Below are 21,712 nucleotides of genomic sequence, written 5' to 3' on the forward strand. Positions count from 1 at the left end.
TAATCACACAATGAAAAAATTTACAAAAATCCAATCTTTGATTTGAGTACAAAATCCCCAGTAACACATGTATTAATACCCTTGCTGTTAATGCCTTGTGCAACCCTTGGGTTGTGTGATGATCCATCTTCCAGTTTTATGGAAGAGACTACCTTAATTTTGTCTAAACTTTCCTGGGATTTCAAGGACTTCCTGAAACCATGTACTCCAACAACAACCCAGGGTCTTTGGAAAAGAAACAGTCCCACAGCATCACACATCCTCCACCATGTATAACAATAGGCATCACATCCAAATATTTATGCTCTTTTTTCTGCCAAATCCACCTGGAGTGATTGAGACTAAAATGCTCCTACCAAGTCTCATCTGACCAAGGCGAATGGTTCCACTTAAAGCCCTTTCAGGGGTGACCTATCTTTTCATGTTTACTTTTGTGATGGTGTGTTACAAAAAGCTTCTACCTCCCACACATCCCTATCAAACAAGTAGTTGGCATCGATATGGTGTCCAGTGGTTGCTATAGTGATTTGCTGACCCCAAGATGCCACTGTTTATTATCGTGCTCATAGTGGGTCCCCATCCAGCCTAGTGGCCAGTCACAAAAAGAAATCATATTTATACCACAAGATGAATACAGAAGGTCATTGATAACTAACTAAAGTCTAATAAACTTAAAAAAGTTGAATATATAAAAAAATCCTTAGTTATATTTATTTTTTAAAAAGATTGTCAGAAGGACCAACTATTGTGCTGCAGGTGATTTAATTAAACAACAGACTTTTTAGAAATAGATTTTTTCCCCCTTAGTATAAACAGCCTGAAATTAAAGATCATATTTTCTACATTTTTCAGTGTGATGTTATGCTCCTAGAATAAAAGCAGAACTTATTTAAGGATTTTTGCACATATTCACCAGGGGTACCAGCAAATTTCCTCGCTACCTATAAATATGAGTATTTTCTGGCAGAATTGGTGTTAGTGAGTGAATTTCTCTGGACCTTGTTGAGGAAATTAAGCTGCAACTGATTAAAATGAGATAAAAAATTTTTTTACCTCTTTTTCGTCCTCTTCTTCATCCTCATCTTCCTTCATCGCCACTTCTGAGCCATTCTCCATCTTCTCCTCATCCTCCTCTTCATCCCCCTCATCCTCCACCTCCATCTTCATCTCTGCAGACTCAAACTGGTCTTCAACTGGCCTCTGTTCCTCCACCTTCTCCTTCACACCAAGATCTATCAACAACTGCTCCAGCTTCTCTTTCTTTGGGCTATCTGGGGCTGGGGTGGGCACCAACGTTTTTCCTGCTTGCTCTGATAATTTTTGTTGCTGAGATTTCCGAGGTTCACTGTCGAAGGGCACCAGCCAGTTGTCTTTGTTTACAGGTTCGACTGTCTTGCTGCTGCTGATGGGAGCAGTTTCCAGCCTAGGTAGGGGAGTCCATCTTCTGGGTTTGACAGAAAAGTCGTCAAAGTCCACGTCCAGCAGAGGGTTCTGGACAGAGAAGTCATCGTAAATGGTGTCGATGGGACTCTTTGTGTTCTCTGAGATGTTTGATGAGGGGGAGAATAGGGGCTCAGACTTCTGAGAGTAATCTTCTGTGTCAAAATTGATGAGATTTTCCCCTGCTTTGTCATTCTCTTCATCTGTTCTAAGCTTTTTACTTGGTTCCTCAGCTCGCTGTTTTTCCAGGTCCTCCTGCATCTTTCTCTTCAGCTCTTCTGCTTTTTCTTTCTCCATCTGTATCTTTCTTTTCTCTATCATCTTCCTCTCCTTCTCTTGCTCTTTTTCTTGCTGCATTATTCTACCCAGCTCCTTCCTTTTTCTCTCCTCATCCTCCTGTCTCAGCCTCTCCTCCTCTTCAGCCTCTTGTTTTAACTTTTGTTGTTCCATCTGTTCTTGCCTGAGTCTCTCCTCCTCTGCCTTCCTCTGCCTCAGCAGCTCCAACTCCTTCATTCTTTGCTCCTCATGTTCCTTTCTTTTTATCTTCTCCTCCTCTTCCAGCCTCCTGAGCTTCTCCTCAGCCTCTTGTTTTAACTTTTGTTGTTCCATCTGTTCTTGCCTGAGTCTCTCCTCCTCTGCCTTCCTCTGCCTCAGCAGCTCCAACTCCTTCATTCTTTGCTCCTCAAGTTCCCTTCTTTTTATCTTCTCCTCCTCTTCCAGCCTCCTGAGCTTCTCCTCAGCCTCTTGTTTTAACTTTTGTTGTTCCATCTGTTCTTGCCTGAGTCTCTCCTCCTCTGCCTTCCTCTGCCTCAGCAGCTCCAACTCCTTCATTCTTTGCTCCTCAAGTTCCTTTCTTTTTATCTTCTCCTCCTCTTCCAGCCTCCTGAGCTTCTCCTCAGCCTCTTGTTTTAACTTTTGTTGTTCCATCTGTTCTTGCCTGAGTCTCTCCTCCTCTTCCTTCCTCTGCCTCAGCAGCTCCAACTCCTTCATTCTTTGCTCCTCAAGTTCCCTTCTTTTTATCTTCTCCTCCTCTTCCAGCCTCCTGAGCTTCTCCTCAGCCTCTTGTTTTAACTTTTGTTGTTCCATCTGTTCTTGCCTGAGTCTCTCCTCCTCTTCCTTCCTCTGCCTCAGCAGCTCCAACTCCTTCATTCTTTGCTCCTCAAGTTCCTTTCTTTTTATCTTCTCCTCCTCTTCCAGCCTCCTGAGCTTCTCCTCAGCCTCTTGTTTTAACTTTTGTTGTTCCATCTGTTCTTGCCTGAGTCTCTCCTCCTCTTCCTTCCTCTGCCTCAGCAGCTCCAACTCCTTCATTCTTTGCTCCTCAAGTTCCCTTCCTTTTATCTTCTCCTCTTCTTCCAGCCTCTTGAGCTTCTCCTTCTCCTCAGCCTCTTGTTTTAACTTTTGTTGTTCTATTTGTTCTTGTCTGAGTCTCTCCTCCTCCTTTCTTTGCCTCATCAGCTCCAACTCCGTTTCTCTTCGTTCTTCCAGTTTCTGTTTCTGGATCAGTCTTTCTTCCTCTTCTTTCTGCCTCTGCCTCTTTCTTTCTTCCCTCATTATTTCCTCGTTTCTCTTCTCCTCCTCCAGTCTCAACCTTTCTTTATTTATTTCCTCTTCTATCTGTCTCTGTCTCAGCAGCTCCATTTGCCTTTCTTTTTCAATCTTTTCTTCTCTCAGTCTTTCCATTTCTCTTCTTTCTTCTTCTAACTGTTTTTTCTCCAACTCCTTCTGTTTGGCTTTCTCTTTCTCCTTTGCTTCTTCCTCTTCTATTTGTTTTTGCGCCTCTTCCATCTTAAGTCTTGCCTCTTCGCTCTCCTCCTCCTTCTGCCTTTGTTGAAACTGTTGGTGTTTGAGTGTTTCTTGTATTTGTGTCTCTTCATCCTTCCTTTGGAGAATGCCAACTCTTCTGTAGATGGGCATCGGAGCGACAGCCTCCTCCTTGTTTTCAGCCTCAACATCCTCTTTTTGCTTTTCATCTTCACTGGATTCAGGCTCTAGGCTCAGCATCAATGGAGGTCCACCGTCATCTGCCACCACGGTTCCAAAGCGAACAGAGCGACGTTTGGCTTTCCTCTTCTTCTTCAGTGCACCGTCAGTGGTCAAGTCTTTCTCATCAGCAGCAACGACGTCGTTCCTCTGTGGCTGGACATCTTCCTTTGGTTTGTCGAACTCTGCATGTGTCTCTGTTGCATTTTCTAAGTATTTATCTTCTGTTCTCACCTCCTTTGGTGGTTCAATTTGACTCCTTGTAGGTGAAGATACAGTCGAATGTGCATCCACAGGCTGGGTGGCTGTTTCTTCTGCTGGAGGAACTTCCAATCTTGATGTTTCAGGTGACTTCTCATCTACAGGCTGAAAGCTGCAGAAGAGACAGAAATCATTAAGTGCAGAAAAAAATTAACAATGATGAACAAAGAATTGTGGCAGCCATTTACATTAGCTCATTACACTAAATTATATTTCACAATATTCATAACACTAAACCCCATTCTTTGAACTAAATTCCCAAATTTGTGAGCACATGTATTGGATTAATCACTTTTTTTTTGGCAAAACCAGAATGCTTTCACCTCTTTTACCCTTTGTGCAAAATTCTAAACACATTCTCAGACAATAAAGTACTGTTTTGGACCATGATGCACCACTGAGATATATTGTGAACCACACAAGGCTAAGGTGAGGACAAATAATGAACAGAGGTCAAACATTTAACTCGATAACTCAAAATTCATAGCACGTATGTCTAATGATGTGACAGCCAGAATCAACCAGTTCAGAATGCAAACAGGTTGGTTGGAGATTCACATCAGCAATGGACAGACAAAATCCAAAGCATTGACCAAAAACACATCAAAACTGGTTTTAAATGGATAAAACAGGCACATATTAGGCTTCTGAATTTGCCCCAACTGAGGAGAAGAGGTGAGTTGTTATTATAAAACGTAGGATATGGTTGAAATATGATGAAAATAGAGAGCGAAGGGGAGCTGCTAGAGGAGCACTGAGGAGATTTAAAGAGGGGATCTTGAGGTGAGGTCTCCAACAAACTCTGAGAGCATGCAAACTCCATGCAGAAAGAGTCAAACCCAGGACCTTCTTGCTGCAAAGCAGCAGTACTACCAACTGCTCCACCGTGCAGCCCTCATAAAAAAAAAAAAAAAAATCTTAATAATTATTAGTAAATACCATCATTACATTTTTGGATGACACCATGGTCATCGGCCTCATTAGCGGAGGGGACGAGATCGACAAACTGGCAGGTTGGTGTTCTTCAGGACACACAAGGGGGATCCAGTCCCATTGAGCATCAATGGAGTCTGTGTTTAGCGGGTGTCATTCCTTCAAATTCCTTGGGACACATATAGCCGAGGACCTCTCTTGAACTGCAAACACATCCATAGTGGGAAAGAAGGCCCGACAAAGACTCCAATTCCTAAGAATACTCAGAAGGAACCAGCTAGGGAAAAACTGTTAGCCTTTACCGGAGCACCATTGAGAGTGTCTTGACATACTGCATTACGCTTGGTATGCAAACTGCATTGCGACAGAAAGAGGGAACCTTCAGAGGGTTTCTAACAACACACAACATAATACTGGCAGCCCCCTATCCTTGCTAGAAGATATTGCCACCATGCGGTGTCTCAGGAGAGCGTGGGCAATCACTGCCGACCCCTCACCTGGGACAGCACCTGTTGACCCTCATGCCCTCTGGCAGGAGGTGCAGGTGCCTCAAAGCAGGCCTAACAGAGTGTGTGCTAATTGTAAATGATGTAAATAAAGATATTCCTTTAAAGTTGTTTGATTATCCTAGGTTTACTGTTTTTGCCGTGTTCTATATATTGCTGGAGACGAACTGCAATTTCAATGTATACCTGAATATGCAATGACAATGAAGAAATATTCTATTCTTTTCCATACCAGCAAAAATATCAAACCTGAGAGAGGCTACATATAAAAACAAATACTCAGCTTTTCTCATGCTGCCTCTTTGTGTAGACTCAAAGTTTAATTTGGAAGTGTAATGTCCTAACTTGCATGGTGCAAGTGCTGACATATTACATGGTTCCTATCCAACTTTAAAAAACTAAGGACAGAAATGGAGACACAGCAAGAATGAAACAAGCTACACTACACAGTGAGCACACCCTTTTTAATGTCCTAACACATCACAGCTGAAGAAGGAGAAGAACTTCTTAAACTTTCCAGCCAAAACAGTTCCAGACTCGCACCCTCCTCACAGCAACATAAGACAAAAACACAGCTGCGATGCTAGACTTTAGATTCAGTTATAACAACCAATGACTGGCAAAAGTAAACTGTTTCCTGCTGCAGTGATGTTTGAATAAAATCCTACTGGCACAAACTGGAGATAAACATTGAAATATTTTCAGATTTATTCAATCTGTCAAAGGAAATGAGTCCAGTCTGACTTTTGGTTTTAAATTATGGTCATTAATCAAATATATATGGTAAAAAGAGACAATAGCTGATTGCTATCTTTATGTAAACACTTTGAAATAAATGTGATGCTTTATTCCACCTGCAGAAGAAATTTATTTTTCCTTTAACTCATGCCTGATCTTGCAGAGAGAGCAGAAGGCCTCACTCACCCCTTGGAGAGAACCCTGGCTACAGCCTGAGGTTTCTTCTCAACCTTCTGATCCTCTGGACCTGTTTCTGCTGCCCAGTTTTTGATCTGCTCCTTCACACCTCCAATTCCGTTCAAAATTTCTGGGTCCTCTCTCTTGGTCGGGACGTCCGGCTGTGACACAGAGTCAAACAGACGACTGATTCTCTTTTTAATGCTGTTTCCCCTGGTAAAAACCTCATTAGGTGCATCACTCTCTCTGATCGGAGGCTCTGGTGTTGCAGGGCTTTGCTGTGTATCAGAATATTCTGGTTTATCTGAATCATCTTTGGTGATGGGTTTGGAAGTGGCCTTCGAAGGCTGAGGGGGCAAAGGGACACCACCTGACTCAAACTTTGAGGTAAGCTCTTTAGGGAGACGCTTTCTTGTGCTGCCACACTTGTATACTGAGCTGTTTGCTGAGAAACTGTTGCTGCTTGACTCTTCAGTCATTTGGGTAACAGGAACTGGAGTTTCACTTTGTTTCTCCTCTCCATCCTTCTGCTCTGAGCTAGCAACAGCTTCTGATGATGTTTTGTGATTTGTTTGGATGACACTGTCTTTCTGGACCGATTCTGACTTAAGTTCCTCTATAGGTGGAGTTGTTTTGGTGGTTGGATCTGGAGCAACCATCTCAGAACCAAGACCACTTTTATTCTCTGGAGGTGCTTCACTTGCTTTTGTTGCTTCTGGCTGAGATTTAGGCGGCACACCGGCAGGTTGGGTTTTGGGAGCTGAGGCTGAAGTGGGTTGAGGCAGTTTCTTAGCAGGGGTGATCACAGCATTGGTCGGGTAACTTTTTGCCTCTGATTTTTCGGTCAGAGGTGTTGGTGACTTAGGTGTAGGGGCGGTTTTGGTGGCAGTTTTTGGAGCACTGACGGAGCGAATTGTGCTTTTTTTTTGCAAGGAGAAAGGTTTGGGAGTGAGACCGGGTTTGGGGGGCAGAGTCGGCTTTGCTTTAGGCAGGCCCCCGCTCTGGGAGGCCTGAGTGGTATTGTCCATTGTTTTGTCTCTGAGAAAGAAAGGGAGAGAAGAAGAGTTTACTTACAGGAATCCACACAGTGCCTTGAAAAAGTATTCATATCTCTTGAACTTTTCTACATTTTGTTACAATAAAACCACAAACTGGATTCTATTTTCTTGGGATTTTATTTGATTGACCAAAATAAAGTAGTTTTATAAATGTATACATGGGATCAATTTGAAAAATGTAGTGCATATTAATATTCAGGCTGCCCTGTATTTAGCTCCATCCATCTTCCTGATACCTCTGATCAGCTTCCCCAAGGCATGATGGGGCCACTACCATGTTTAACCAGCAGAATGGTGTTTAAAGGGTGATGTTCAGAGTTAGTTTGTTGCTAGATATAATGCTTTGTGCATGGGCCAAAAAATTTGCTTTTCATCCCATCCAATCTTGCATCCTTTTCCATCCACTTTACAATTTAACTTTTCTTTATGTTGATCATTTAAAATCCCAAGAAAACAGAATGAAGTTTGTGTTTATAACTTCGAGCGGTATGAGCCACTGCAATAAACTGAAAATCTTCATCATACTCAGTTAAAACAAAACAAACTGGTTATGTTGGAACTACGAGGACAGGATGGGTCTGGTCTGTCCAGATTTTTTTAAAAGTACATTTCTACCGAAAGGACAAAGTGAAACATTTCAATCACACTGAACAAACACTGAACTGTCTCAGTGCTCGCGTCTCACACCGGTCTCATTTTCAGTTTGGGTGTTCCTTAGGTGTCAGTAAACTGTTTAGTTTTTCTCAAAGACCAAAAAAAAAAAAAACGTTCATTACTGAAAACCTCAAAATAAACTGGTCTTCACGATAAGCATCTGCATTATAGATAAGACATGACACTTCACTGATTGAGGATCACTGTAATGTTGCAAGCAGCTTTTCATGGCTTTAATAAGTGGTAAGACCTGTTAATTCAGTCAGATATAGAATTGTGTTTTATGCTACTTTTAAAATAGCTGTAACATCTTTAATCATAATCTGCAATTTACCCTGTGTTGTGTCTCTATACTAACCACATAATCACAATATACATCTAGACAATAAACCGATATTATCAGATGTTTGTTTACTCTAAACAGCAAGCTGAGTACCAATCTTTTCATCCACTGATAACATTGTGTTCTACTTTACAACAGAAAAACCATGTCTTGATAGAGAGTCAGTTTATATCCTGACGAAAAATCAGTTATCACTGGGTGCTTTATAAAGAGTGGGGCTAAATGAGGTAATGCTCGGTGAAATGTGTAGATGGCAACATTAACAGATATCATGCTATAATTAAAACTGAACGGGTCCAAAGAAAGCAGGCTGTTCTTCAGTTTTCCATTTTAACACAGCACTCTTTGGGAAAATATTACAAACAGACAACGCAACTGTAGTGTGAACCAGCGCTTATACTTTGACCTGTTCCTATATCCTGTACAATTCATGTGAAAAACCAACAAAACACTGCTGTATAAAATGTGCACACCCTAAAGCTAACACTTTGCTGAAGCACATTTTGATTCAGTTTCAGCATTCAATTTTCTTAAGTTCACACTGCCATCAACTTTAATCTGTTAAACCTGAAATAAATTTCTGCTGTTCTTCATTTTTACCCTTCAGCTAAATAATTTGCTGAGAGGTTACAAGACATAAAAATGATCTCATTGCATAAAGGTATCAGTCAGGAGAAGTGTATCCATCCATCCATCCATCCATCCATCCGTCCTTCCATCCATTTTCTACAGCCGCTTAAGCCACACTGGGTAACAGAGGTTTGGTGCCTATCCCCAGCTGTCATTAGGTGAGAGGAGGGGTACATCCTGGACAGGTTGCCAGTCCATCACAGAGCACACCAACCATGCATGAACACACTCAGACCTAAGGGCAATTTAGATTGACCAGTTAACCTAATGTTTTTGGACTGTGGGAGAAAGTCAGAGTACCGAGAGAGAACCCACAAATGCAGAGAGGCTTTCGACCAGGATTTTGTTTCATCTCAACAAAAAGGTTTTCTTGAAAAAGTTGCTTCTAATCGACGTGTGTTGTTATGGCACTGAAACAACTTAGGTGTTGTTTGTTAATGACTTTACAACCTAAATAGCTATTTTCCTTCTAAAACGTTTTATGCTTCAATATATAACTTCAGAAAATGTATTACTGGCATAGAGTGTCTGAACACATGGCACTAAAATAATTAGCTAACACCTTTTGCAGTCCCAGCAGAACATCATGGCCATAGTGAAATATGGGGAAATATGGTGATGGCACCATCATGCTCTGGGGTTACTTTTCTTCAAATGTAATTAAGGTTTTCTACAGTGCGGATGAAGTTGTGAATACTCCTAAATACCAATCAGTTTTGACTCAAAACATTCAGGTGTCTGCTGCAAAGCAGAAGATGAACAGGGGTTTTTATTTGCAGCATCACTGTGAGTGCAAACATACATCTCAATCACCAAAAGAATGAATGCGTGACAGGGAACCATAAGCTGTGAAACGTTCTAGACATAACTCAGAAGTAAATTTAACAAAAAATCTACAGGGACAAGAGATGTCAACACAATCTGATAGATTAGGAGAAACTGTACAGTAAAGAATGGGCAAACACTGTCACGTAAGGATGTTGGTCACAGATTGACTCCTACCAAAAAAGACTGAATGCTAAAATTGAATCGAAAGGTTACCTCAACGACATATTAGTTTAAGGGTCTGCACACTGCAACTGGGTTATTTCACAATTTTTTGTTCTTCCTTCTAAGAGGTTTTTCAGCTGAATTATACCAGATCAATGTTACATTATTTTTAGAAAAAAACTGAAATGAAAAGAAAAACCTGGAATTTTAACAGGGTTGTATAGACCTGTTTAGCCCCTGATCTCATCAACTGGAGACCTTAATATGTGTTGGTTCTAACGGGACTCCTCAAATGTCCTGAGCTGACAATGAGGTTGGATTCTCTGGGGATTTGTCACTTTAAAAGGTTAATTTAGCTTCTTCCCCTCGTCCATCCTAGCCTTCTTTCTCAGATTAGAAACTGGTCCTAAATCTCGATCAGACCCTTAAAACAATCTTCTGTTAGATAGCGGTTTTGATCAGCTCACTAAAGGAGTCCCATTTCCATTATAACTCTTAGACACTGCACTTTATTCCTGACTGATAACATGTACTTCTTCTCAAAAGATGCTACCACTATTTTTCATGAGCTTCAGCATGGCAAGCTGTAAAATCTATGTCAGATATGGGCATTAATGGCAGTGAAAGTCCCTTCAACTTTCCAAATATATTACTCAATGCACTTGAAATATAGAAACCAACCAAATATTGCATCCAAGCAATGCACCATTGCACATGATATTTCAACAGCAATCGAAATTCAATTTGTTGAACGGCTCTAGAAGCAGATAAAGATTCTTTATATAATGCAGGATATTTCTTACTGAGTAAATTGCCGAATTTTTCTAATTCTTATTTGGTGGCACTAGTGGGCTCTATTTTGAAAGCTGACCGCAGGAATTGGGTGGAGAGAGAGGGGAAGATATGCAGCAAAGGTCAACGGGTCAGGACTCGAACCCATGACGGCTGCGTCTAGAACTGCTCAGGGCTCGCTGGCTTTACACCTGCGTCACTTTTGTAGGTACGGTTTAAGATTCAACGTGGTTAAGAATACTGAATAAGATACAATGAATGTTGATTAAAAAAAAAGGCAGATCTAGTTTTTGATAACCGGTGAGATTGGTTGAGTTCTGCGCAAAGTCACACTGGGGTCACTGACAAAAACTGGAGCAGGCAGTCCGAATGAGTCATCACATCAATTTTACTGTACAAAATACACAACATCAAATTCTCCCACAGAACCAAGAGCACTGAAATGATACAGAAACCGCTCTGTGATTGGCACTGGAGCGCTTTGAAGATGATCAGATTGTGACACACAATGTGAAAGCGGTAACTTAATGTTTCTAAATCTATTACACTAAATACCACAGCACGTTGTATGCAGCATCGGGTTGGGCTTGTAAGACGTTTTGCACAAACCGGTAAATCCACGTTAACTCCACATTGACACTTTGCAATATCTGCAAAAATGCTCTGGGTGGCACCGGCTGTTTTAATCCTAAACAACAGTGTACATGTGCGCCGAGGGAGTTCCTGCTTGTCATAATACACGTTATGTTGCTTTAACAAAAAACACCACTTTGGGTGTGCGTGATATTGTGTAATGGGATCAGCCTGGGATAAAGCTGTGAACACCACACAGTGGGGGTAAATAAGAATAACGTGCCCTGTTTGTTTCTCCCACCTCATTAGTTTTCCTTACACTTGAATTCCCAGGCAACAAACAGATAAAGCTGCTGTAGAGTTGATTTAATGGATTTGTCAGAGGAAAGCCCTCTGCAGCAGCCTCTCTTGCTGCCAGGCCTTTGGGTTGCTTTATCTTGGTCTTTGGTGCCTGTCACCCTGCCAAGGCTGTGTTGCTCCGGCTGCTTTAGGTTTCCATGTTTACGTTGGGCTCACGTCTTTGTGAGAGCCCGATTTGTTTAGGGTTCCGTTTCACGCAAACGTCGCGATATAATAAGTTACAGTTTGTGTGCGCATCGCTGCTGTCCTGTTACAGGTTGTTAATAAGTTCCTAATACAAACTATGAACTAGCAGTCGTTGAACCAGCTGTGTCCTCCAAAACGTGAGAAAAATCAATGTAACATTAATTCAAGCGGGTCAGCTGAGAGAAGCCTCAATAACACAGTTATTACCACCGGATTTAACCTAAATACCAGCAAAGATGCGCTCCTGTCCGTCATTGTAATGCTATTCATTCAATAAAACATCACTACAGGAATTAAGTTTGTTTATTTACCTCGTGTCCTCACGCAGGTCTACAGGTGAACGCGGGAGGAAAGTGTGAAGAAGTTCAGGGACCAAAGTGTTTCCGTGAGAACACCTCGTCCACTGAGCTGTTGTCTGCCTGTATTTGTTGTCTTCTTTCAAGTCATTCACAGTAAGAAGACGTCCGTCCGCTGCTAGACCTCCACCCAGCAGCGGACACTCCCTCCGCCCCGCCAGCCTCAGCTCGAGCGTCTCTGACGTCAAGATGCACAGGGAAAGGGCTACAAAACAGGAAGTAGTGTGTTCCGACTTCAAAATAAAAGTGCGGAAACCTCGTTACTCTGTCACCCCTTCGCCCTTCATTCTTTAGCCCCAGGTGTCCCAGTTGTTTTTGTGGACTACAGGGAAGGTTAAGTGAAAGTAGCCCCTCGTAGCGAACTATTACTAACCACACTTGAAAACAAAGGGATCGGAGCTGCTCTTGCAAATCCCCTGATAAATGCAAATATTTCATCTGTCAACATATTCGTAACGACACAAAATCCCCTGTAATGATTAGTTTGAAGTGTTCAGAGATATGTTTGACACTATTGTTATTTATTGTTAACCAAAAAAAAAAAAAAAGAAAATGCAAACATAAGATATTTCTGTCATTAAAACATTTTACCATACCCACAAGCATTACAAAGTGTAGGTTATTTCATGCCTTTTTCCACAAGCAAACAAACAAACAATAAAATAAAGTTAAATGAAATAGTAGTAAATATCTATTTAAAATATATTGTCTCAGGACTAAAAACAGCAAATACACTCTAGTTTATAGTTTCATGCATTTGTATATATTATCCTAGTGAAACATGATGTACTAATGTATATAACGTTTTGACATGTATACGTATATTTTCAGTCAAATTAGTCATAAGTATACTCCAAGTATATTAGAAGATTAGTACGCTAATTAAATGTAGCTATTTTGGACCAATATATATATATATGCTAGTATATTAGTAAAGCCTTTTCAAAAATTAATATACATTAAAATAGATTTATTTGTCAACAGGTTATATTTTTGTCCCTTCTTTAAAAAGCATAAAAATGTGTGCTACAGGATTGCTAACTGCTTTTTACAGCACATATTGATGAGAACATATTTAGTTAGAACTGATGTGTCTTGTTGAAGGAGTGTCCTATTTCTCAGTGGAATATATGAATCGCTTCCTGATTTAAGTGCCAGGAGACAGGTTAAACGATAGCTCTTGTTGTAGAATCATTCAGTGTATTGCCAAAAGCCCTGAAGTACCCCGAAAATCACTGAATTCAGGTGTTTCAATAACATCCATGACCACAGGTATAGAAAATCAAGCACCTAGACATGCGGACTGCTTCTTTAAACATCTGTAAAAGAATCTCTCAGGAGATAAGTGAATTGAAGTGTAGCACCGTGATAACACCTGTACAATAAATCCATTGGTTATGCATCTTCCCTTATTATACAGTCGACTGTTAGTGGTATCATAATTATGTGCAGGCAAGTAGGAACAACAGCAACAACGGCCATGTAAATTTACAGAGCGTGGACAGCGCATGCTGAGATGCGCAGTGTGGAAGACTACCAGGCTTTATGGGACCATTAGATTAGCACAAGGACAGTGCACATAGATCTTCACAGAATGGGTTTCCATGGAATGGATAGGACACAGTGGTGTGAAGCAGACTGTCAATGGAGCAGTGCAGACGTATTTTTTGGAGTGAGAAATTCACTTCACTATCTGGCAATCTGATAGATGAACCTGAGTTTGGAGGTTGCTTAGACAATGGTGCTTTCCTCACTATAATGTCCCTTTTCTAAAGTTTGGAGAAGCGATGATTATTGTTCTGGGTTGTTTTTCAGCGGACTACCTTGGCTCTGAAATTCCAGTGAAATAAAGTCTTGCTCTAGCATACATAAATCTAGCCTATCTTGCCCCGCATCAGTGTCTGATCTTACAATTGATCTCTAAAAGTAATGCTCTAATATTTCTATAAACACTTCTATAAACAGTAGAATCATAACAGTTAAAGGTGCAAACTGTGGGCAATCACCATTCTAAAACCTATGTCATTATTCATTTGTGTGTAAAGGAAAATGTCTCTAAAGGTTAGTGTATAACAATACGAAAATAATAGGGCTACATAAAATGACATACATGTCCCTTTGTGTTTAAAATTTTACTTTTTAGAATATTACTTCTTTAAAATTGGTCTATTACCATCCATGTTTGGTGTAAACGAACCATGATTGATCACAACAAATAATAAATAATGCTTGCTAAAGTCTGAATTAAAAAAAAAAGAGCTCCGACTCTTATTTTGAAAAGCCTAAACAAAAGTTGTATGTATGAATGTTCAGCTTCCCTGTAGTTTGGGTTTTCAATTGACTGGATAAACGGGTTCCGATTGTAAAGAAAGGCTACTTTACTCACCAGAAGTGAAAAGGAATAGGATCTGTCTTGCTTTTTTTGTGGATGTTGCTGAGGCTACCTGCGGCTTTTGAACAGCAGGAGTTGCCCGTCAGCCAGCACAGCAAACACGAATTTGCATTAGACCTGAGCCTTTACAACGTTAATTTGCGTTGCTTTCATGCGCCTGGGACCAGGAAACAGGAGAGTGAGCTTTCAGCAAATCTTAAAAGCAGAGACTTCTTAGGTAATTCAAAGTAGGAGGAAATGATCGCCGACCAGAGTTGTGGTTGCGTTTTATAACCAGGCTACATGTCAGGAAACATGATTGATGTATCTATAATTAGCAATGACTAAATAAATAAATACAATGAAAAATGTACAAAATTATTTTTCATACTATAATTAATAGTTAAGTAACAATTTTACAATCAAGTACATATTATACTATATCAGACAAGTTAAATCTTAAGTTAGAAATCACTAAAGCTAAAAAATATCTATCTATCTATCTATCTATCTATCTATCTATCTATCTATCTATCTATCTATCTATCTATCTATCTATCTATCTATCTATCTATCTATCTATCTATCTATCTATCTATCTATCTATCTATCTATCTATCTATCTATCTATCTATCTATCTATCTATCTATCTATCTATCTATCTATCTATCTATCTATCTAAAAAAGGTCGGTACAACACATAGTATTCATCTTTAATTTCAGATTAAATAGTACCACATTAATCCCATGACTTTTACTCAAAAGCAAACCTTGGTGCACCCAAATCTGCTTTTAACAAATTTATTAACCTTTCCTAAATACAGCATGCATTTTTAAAGAGTCACCCAAATCCTATTCCTTTTGCTGACAATAAACTAAATTTTCTTCTTCTTTATTTCAAGTTGTGCCCAACATAATTTACAGACTGGATTCCTTCATTTTAATAAGGCAAACATACAAATCCTTTTTAAGATTTGGATCTGCAATAATTAACACATCCATTCCCTAAAGAATTTGTCTAGTTTATTTGTTTGATTAAAATACTGTTTAGCTTATCATTGAGCGGTAAAAAAAAAACAAAAAAACAATCCCTATATAATGTTTTTTTTTTTTTGGGTCTGCGACTAATTTTGACTTGACATTTTGTCCTGACCTGGTGAACAGTTTGAACACCCCTGGTGTAAAGGATCAAATATAGTTACTGTTTATTTAAATCAATGTAAAAGTTTGAAGGCATTAGAAGAAAGTTCAGAAAAAGAACAAGTGAATTCGACTTTATTGATTGATTGACTGATTTATTTAGTTCCTGCTCATGTCTTAAAAGCAGCATTCTCTCGTCCCCTGGTGGACATTTTTGCAAACGCTTAGAACCCTGAGGCTCATAGAGCCAGTTGTCATGGCAACCGTCCAGCATGTGTTTACAAAAACAAGAGCTTGACCGTTCACCGACAGTTCTCCCGACATTCGCCATCTGCGACGCCATCTTCCTCGTCCTCCGCTTCTTCTTCCAGCGTCTTTTTCAGAAGAGGTGGTGAAGAGCAGGTATTCGCAGGGTTTGAAGACGCAGGTGAAGCCGAGGTAGATTCAGTCAGCAGCGATGAGCGGAGCCAATGCCCGCAGCGACGCGCCTGTTGCTGAAAATGTCTCCAGCGGCGGGCACGGTTCTTCTGCCCCTCCGCGGGACCGAAAGCCCAGCGGAGGCGTCTTGAAGAGGCTCAAGTCCCGTAGAAGCCAGGTGGAGAGCAGGCCCGGGACGGAGGAAGAGCTACGGACGAAGAATGGACACATTTCTCCGGAGGATGTGCTAGGACTGCGAGTTGCTACGAGAGGTTTGGGTCGCTTTTTATTGCGGACGAAACCCGCTGAATTACAGAAAAACAGGGCTTAAATACCTCTCATTTAAAAATAGAGACAAGCTAACGAGCTATGATGCCCTGTATGATGTTATTACAATGGCATAATTAGAAACACCAACAACTCTTTTACGTCATAGGTAATTATTGTTGTTTCTATAATTAAACCGCTCAGAGGACTCTAGGTGTGTATTGATAGGAGCAATTACGACAGTTTGATAACCATCCCTGTGGTTCAGTGTGGTTCAGATGAAATCATATGATAATGTCATGTTGTTCAGAGATGAAAACAGTGGCATTGCAGTCAGTATTGGGAGCAGCAAGGCCTTCCCAGTGCTCTACACCATCATAGTGAAGTCCTTCTGTGTCGTGGCCTACATTTACAGCTATTAAAGCTGTGGAGGCAGAATTAAATTGTTGGGCTCTAATGTAAGAATGGCTGCATAATTACAAGGTGTGTTTTCAGTTTGAGTGATTTTTCTGGGACCAAGGAATCAAAACATAAAATGTATCTTAAGCCGGGAAACCTTCGAAAAAACACAAAATATTGAATTTTTACAAATAACAAGCCTGCATTAAACACAAATGTTTCCTGTTCAAAATAAATAACAATTTATGTATTTTTAGGCTTAAGAACAACAACAAAAAAATAGAACAAAAATAAATAATTTCAGCAGAATGAGGTCCTTTGGATATGTATGTAAAATGAATTAAAAACTAAATGAATAAATAAATAAACCCCAATGACATACAAAGACTCAAGAAAATATATATTTCCTGTCCCATTAGTGAAACATTGTCTTTGAAATGCTGTTCTTACTATCATAACTAAAAGCGGTGTTAAGACCCACATGCAGCCCTGGACCCCCGGTCCAGTCCCTGTTGTCCACTGTAACTCAATAATTATGAGACCATTGCCTCACGGGTTTTATTAACTTTGTTTTATAGATTTATTACCGTAGGTTCATATGTCAGTCTGTCTGTCTGGGTTTAAACAGGATTTTATTTGAGCTTCAGTGCAGTACAGGTTACATACTTTAAATTACAATGCCGTAACACCAAAGCCTGGCGGCCCACCTGTAAATATATTTTAACACATCAAACACACTGCTTACATCAAACACACTGCTTCCTTGTATGACAACCTGGGAAAATACAAACAAATCAGGCAAGATAATCAGGAAGAGAATTATGGACCTCCACAAGCCTGATTCATCCTTGTGTATCATGCCAGTTCATCTATTCAAACAACTATATGCAAGTAAAAACACAATATGAATGTCCAGCAAGTATTCATTATAAGACAAGCGCTGTGTTTAAGAGATGATAGTGTTTTGGTGTGAAATCTGTTTATCATCCCCAGAATAAAAGCAAAAAGACCTTCTGAAAATGCCGACTGAGGCTGGTAAGAGAGCGCAAAGTTCCACGATGAAAGGATTTTCGTTCTAATGTGGGCTAAAAACACCACTCAGAAAAGAAGAAGCCATTACTCCAAAAGCAACATAAAATGCCAGATTACAGCTTGTGAAGGCACACAGTGAGAAAGATCTACATTTTTTTTTCAGACATGTCCCGTGGTCTGGTGAAGCTAAAATTAAAGTGTTCAGCCATAACGACCAATTTTATGTTTGGCCGAAAAAACGGGAAGCATGCAAGCCTTAGAAGGCCATTAGAACTGTAAAGTACGGAGGTGGCGGCATGATGTTGCGGAGTTTTGCTGCAGGAGGGACAGGCGTCCTTCACAGAATAGTTGGCATCAATAGGAAAGAGCATGTTTAAAATATTGAACCATCAGTGAAATCTTGGGCAGAATGGGTCTGTTGAATGGACAGTGACTCTAATCGTACCACCAGCGTAGTTACAAAGTGGTTTAGGGACAACTAAGTCAATGTTTTGGAGTGGCCATCACAAAGTCTTCATCTCATTACCACAGAACACTTGTAGGTAGAGCTGAAAAGGTGTGTGTGAGCAAGGCAATAAAAACTGACTCAGGTACACCGGTTCTGTCAGGACGAATGGGCCGAAATTCCATCAAACTATTGTGAGAAGCTTGTGGATAGTAGAAACATTTGACCCCCATCATACAGTTGAAAGATCCCTTCTACCAAATACTAAGGACATGTATGTAAACGTCTGAATTAGAAGACAGTTATAAATAATTCTCATTATGGCAACATCAAGCAATCACAAATATGTTTTGTAATAACTGACCTAAAACAGGACAGTTCAGTCTAATTTGTTCTCATAATGGTTGTTGTTGTTTGTTAACCCGTGTCCTCTGTGTGTTACTGTTGCAGGGTACCTCTGTAAACCTGAAGACAATATTTACAACATTGACTTTGTACGCTTTAAAATCAGAGACCTGGAAACCGACACTGTCCTGTTTGAGATTGCCAAACCTCCGCATTCAGGTGCAAGTTTCCACTGTTCTATTTCTGTTCTGTTTCACTTAAAAATAGATGCACTGGCTTCTCTGACAACATTATGTTCATAGCTTTATAAATATGGGTCAAAGCCGTTTGCTTGTTTGTAAATTTAACCGAAAACGTGTTTATTATGCTGTAAATCATTGTTCTGCTGTCAGATGATGATGAGGAGCACAGAGATGGAGATGGCACCGCGGGCCGATTTGTTCGCTACCAGTTTACACCGGCTTTCCTGCGACTGAGGACCGTGGGAGCTACGTGAGTGACTCACACATGCAGCTTGAAAGCAGTGAAGTGTTGTATTCCTTATTTTTATTCTGTGTACACTGATAATAATAATAATAAAAAATGTCATATTAAAAGAAATACAGCTAAAGACTCAGCTTCACTTTTCTTCATTCGATCAGGGTGGAATTCACGGTTGGGAACCGGCCCCTGAACAACTTCCGCATGATCGAGAGGCACTACTTTCGTGATCACCTGCTCAAGAGCTTCGACTTTGACTTTGGCTTCTGCATCCCAAGCAGCCGTAACACATGTGAACATATCTACGAGTTCCCCCAGCTTTCTGACAGCCTGGGTGAGTCCTGCTGTTGAACCCCCCCCCCCCCCCCCCGATAATTAATAGGTGAACGTGGAAAATCCTAAACTATCTGATTTAGTGGACATGTACGCGCTTGTTTTGGTTTTCGGCTCTCCGTTGGGGTTGTAACCAAGCCAGGCTGGTATGGGGAACCAGTCAAACCATATCTGTGCATCAGATCATACACTGGAGCTTATATTAGGCTTACATAAAATGCACCACATCAATCAGTTATGTCATATTAGATAAGATCATTTTCTGCCCTTCTTGTAGTATGATGTTCACCCTATGCCTCTTTTTATACGTCTTAACTAAAAGGTGTACTACAGCAATGTAGTGGTGTAAGCAAATGTAATCACAATATTAATCTGTGCAATATTGCAAAGCAAAAGGACATTATTTCGAATGCCATGCATGCAAATTCTGCACGCTAAGATTATATTTGACCTGCTGGATAGACATTTACTCAGTGTCCACACTTGATGTTTATTCGCCTGGGCCGAGATGCTACAGTGAAATAAAGAAGGGAAAGAGTCAGAAAAATGTGTGTTGATTGCTATCAATATTCAGGAATAGTATCGCAATAACATGTTTTCCTGATGTTGTGCAGCCGTTGTGTGTTGAACAGCTGATCTTCCCCGAATCAAGCGCAGCGGCTGTTCTCGCATGATTGCCCTTTCAGCGAATGATACTTTTCTATTCTATTGTTGTCACTAATTATTGGAAAGCTTTTAAAAAAATTTAATCACTGATCACAGATTTTAAGGAATCTATGAGAAGTGTAGAATATTTAAATCCAGGTTTGACCAGTCTATGTATTGTGGTTTTCATGCATCCCTCAATCCAATGTGGTTCTAATCCACGAAACAAACTATTTTTTGTGTGTTTTCAGCTATAGAATAAAGTTGAAATAAATCTCAAATTATATTTTGCAGAAACTCTGTTAAGTGTAGAATTATACAGTTCAGAACTGACCAAGTAGATATTTAAGTAGAGATAATCAAAAGTAGTCCAGAGTTCTAAAAAATGTGAAATAGTCCTTCAATTCAGCACCGAATCAGATAACTACAACATTTTAGCTCCCACCACAGGAGGTGCTAAATCCCCTTTAACTAGACATTTAAGCAAACAATAGAAGTGCAGACAGACAGAAGATCAAAAAAGTCTCCTCAGGTCTTTGTGATGTATAACACGAGACCGTGATAAATAATTTATCACTTTTTCCAGCTTTTATGTGACATCTATGTTTTACAGTTCAACTGAAAAACAAATAAAACACAAAATAATAAAATAAAGCTTTCTTAAGGCTTTTGTTTTTGAATTTGACTTATAACCCACTGCACAAAGACAGATTTCCTACGCAGGGTGGAAAAACATGGGATTTGATCTAAGAATTTTATGGATCTAGATAAGTATGGAAAGCCACATAGTTTCAAGAAAATTTTTTGATTGCTAGACGTTACTGTTGTCCCTTTGTCCAAATCCATCCATCCATCCACGCTCTGGTTTTTGCAGTTTTTCTATTTAAAGCCTGACCACAGCAGAAATATCTGCATTACATTTAAGTTCAGAAGCACCACTTCTGGTTTGCTAACATGCATGTATTGTCTGTTTTGCAGTGCTTCAGATGGTGGAGTGTCCTTATGAAACGCAGTCGGACAGTTTCTATTTTGTCGACAATAGACTGGTCATGCACAACAAGGCAAACTACGCCTACAATGGAGGACAATGATGGTGGCAGCCTTGGATGTTGCATCCGCTGCTCTCATCTGTTGACACACATGCATGCATACTGCACAACATTCAGCTCAAACGTTCACACATACACACGCTCCCACAGCTGTTTGAGCTGCCGCTCGTGTTTGTCAAGCTTTAATGCCATTTGTTTGTTTCATTTTCAGTGTGTTTTACTTTGCTGGAAGATGATGGTAGTCTTCACACTGACACACAAACAGGAAGAAGCTCCACATTGCTTAATTTATCTAGTTTTAAGCATTGACAGATCTCTTTGATTCTTAAAAAGAGGGCTAATCACTAGTGGCTGTGTAACATGTGTTTAAAACAGGTCAAATAGCAATTGGACGGATGATCAGACTCCTTTCAAGTTTCCTAGCTACTATTAAAATCACACACACACACACATATCTGAACACACACACACGCTCAATCCCCAAGTGGCACCCATAGTGTTTGTCAGAAGCAGCTGTTCTCAGAGCTACCGCCTCCAGAATCTACTCCAGACAACATCACGGGAGACGGGGGGGGGGGGGGGGGGGGGGGGGGGGGAGAGAAACCATCCACAAAAAAACACGCATGTCAAATACACATGGTTAGCCCTGCATTCTCCTCTCTGTATCCCTTTCATTTCTACACAAAAAGACATGTCCGCACGAGTACTGAGCCTCATCAAAGGGTTTTTTTTTTTTCCTTTTAAATTTGAGCCTGTTTGATTGCAACATGAAACAAGATCAGGTAACAGCTAACTCTGCTTTAATTCATAT

The 21,712-nt window shown here is 40.2% G+C and overlaps 2 protein-coding genes across 3 annotated transcripts in view; one reads left to right on the plus strand and one right to left on the minus strand.

Annotated features, from left to right (window-relative positions):
- LOC124856845 (trichohyalin-like) overlaps window positions 1–12,130 on the minus strand; it is a 29,397-nt gene extending 17,267 nt beyond the window's left edge. For both annotated transcript variants that reach the window (XM_047347745.1, XM_047347744.1), the window contains exons 1-3: window positions 11,933–12,130; window positions 6,045–7,073; window positions 1,054–3,793 (exon numbers count right to left, since the gene is read on the minus strand). In XM_047347745.1, the coding sequence (XP_047203701.1) occupies window positions 1,054–3,793; window positions 6,045–7,063 (3,759 nt within the window). In that variant the 5' untranslated portion in view covers window positions 7,064–7,073; window positions 11,933–12,130. The remainder of the gene's footprint in view (window positions 1–1,053; window positions 3,794–6,044; window positions 7,074–11,932) is intronic.
- A 3,559-nt stretch (window positions 12,131–15,689) lies between these two features.
- LOC124856325 (protein unc-119 homolog B-like) lies at window positions 15,690–21,480 on the plus strand. The gene is made up of 5 exons (XM_047346661.1): window positions 15,690–16,178; window positions 18,500–18,613; window positions 18,787–18,886; window positions 19,036–19,208; window positions 20,831–21,480. The coding sequence occupies exons 1-5, from the start codon at window positions 15,947–15,949 to the stop codon at window positions 20,941–20,943; spliced, it is 732 nt and encodes a 243-aa protein (XP_047202617.1). The 5' UTR covers window positions 15,690–15,946; the 3' UTR covers window positions 20,944–21,480.
- Window positions 21,481–21,712: the final 232 nt, after the last annotated feature.

This window comes from Girardinichthys multiradiatus, chromosome 20 (assembly GCF_021462225.1).
Source record: "Girardinichthys multiradiatus isolate DD_20200921_A chromosome 20, DD_fGirMul_XY1, whole genome shotgun sequence".
NCBI lineage: Eukaryota > Metazoa > Chordata > Actinopteri > Cyprinodontiformes > Goodeidae > Girardinichthys > Girardinichthys multiradiatus.

Bases quoted from the DNA above. Each gene is read 5' to 3' on its own strand.
- LOC124856325 (XM_047346661.1), top strand. From the start codon at position 15,947: ATGAGCGGAGCCAATGCCCGCAGCGACGCGCCTGTTGCTGAAAATGTC. The intron at 18,614-18,786 runs GTGCAAGTTTCC...TTCTGCTGTCAG, and splicing joins TGCCAAACCTCCGCATTCAG to ATGATGATGAGGAGCACAGA. The intron at 19,209-20,830 runs GTGAGTCCTGCT...TCTGTTTTGCAG, and splicing joins CCAGCTTTCTGACAGCCTGG to TGCTTCAGATGGTGGAGTGT.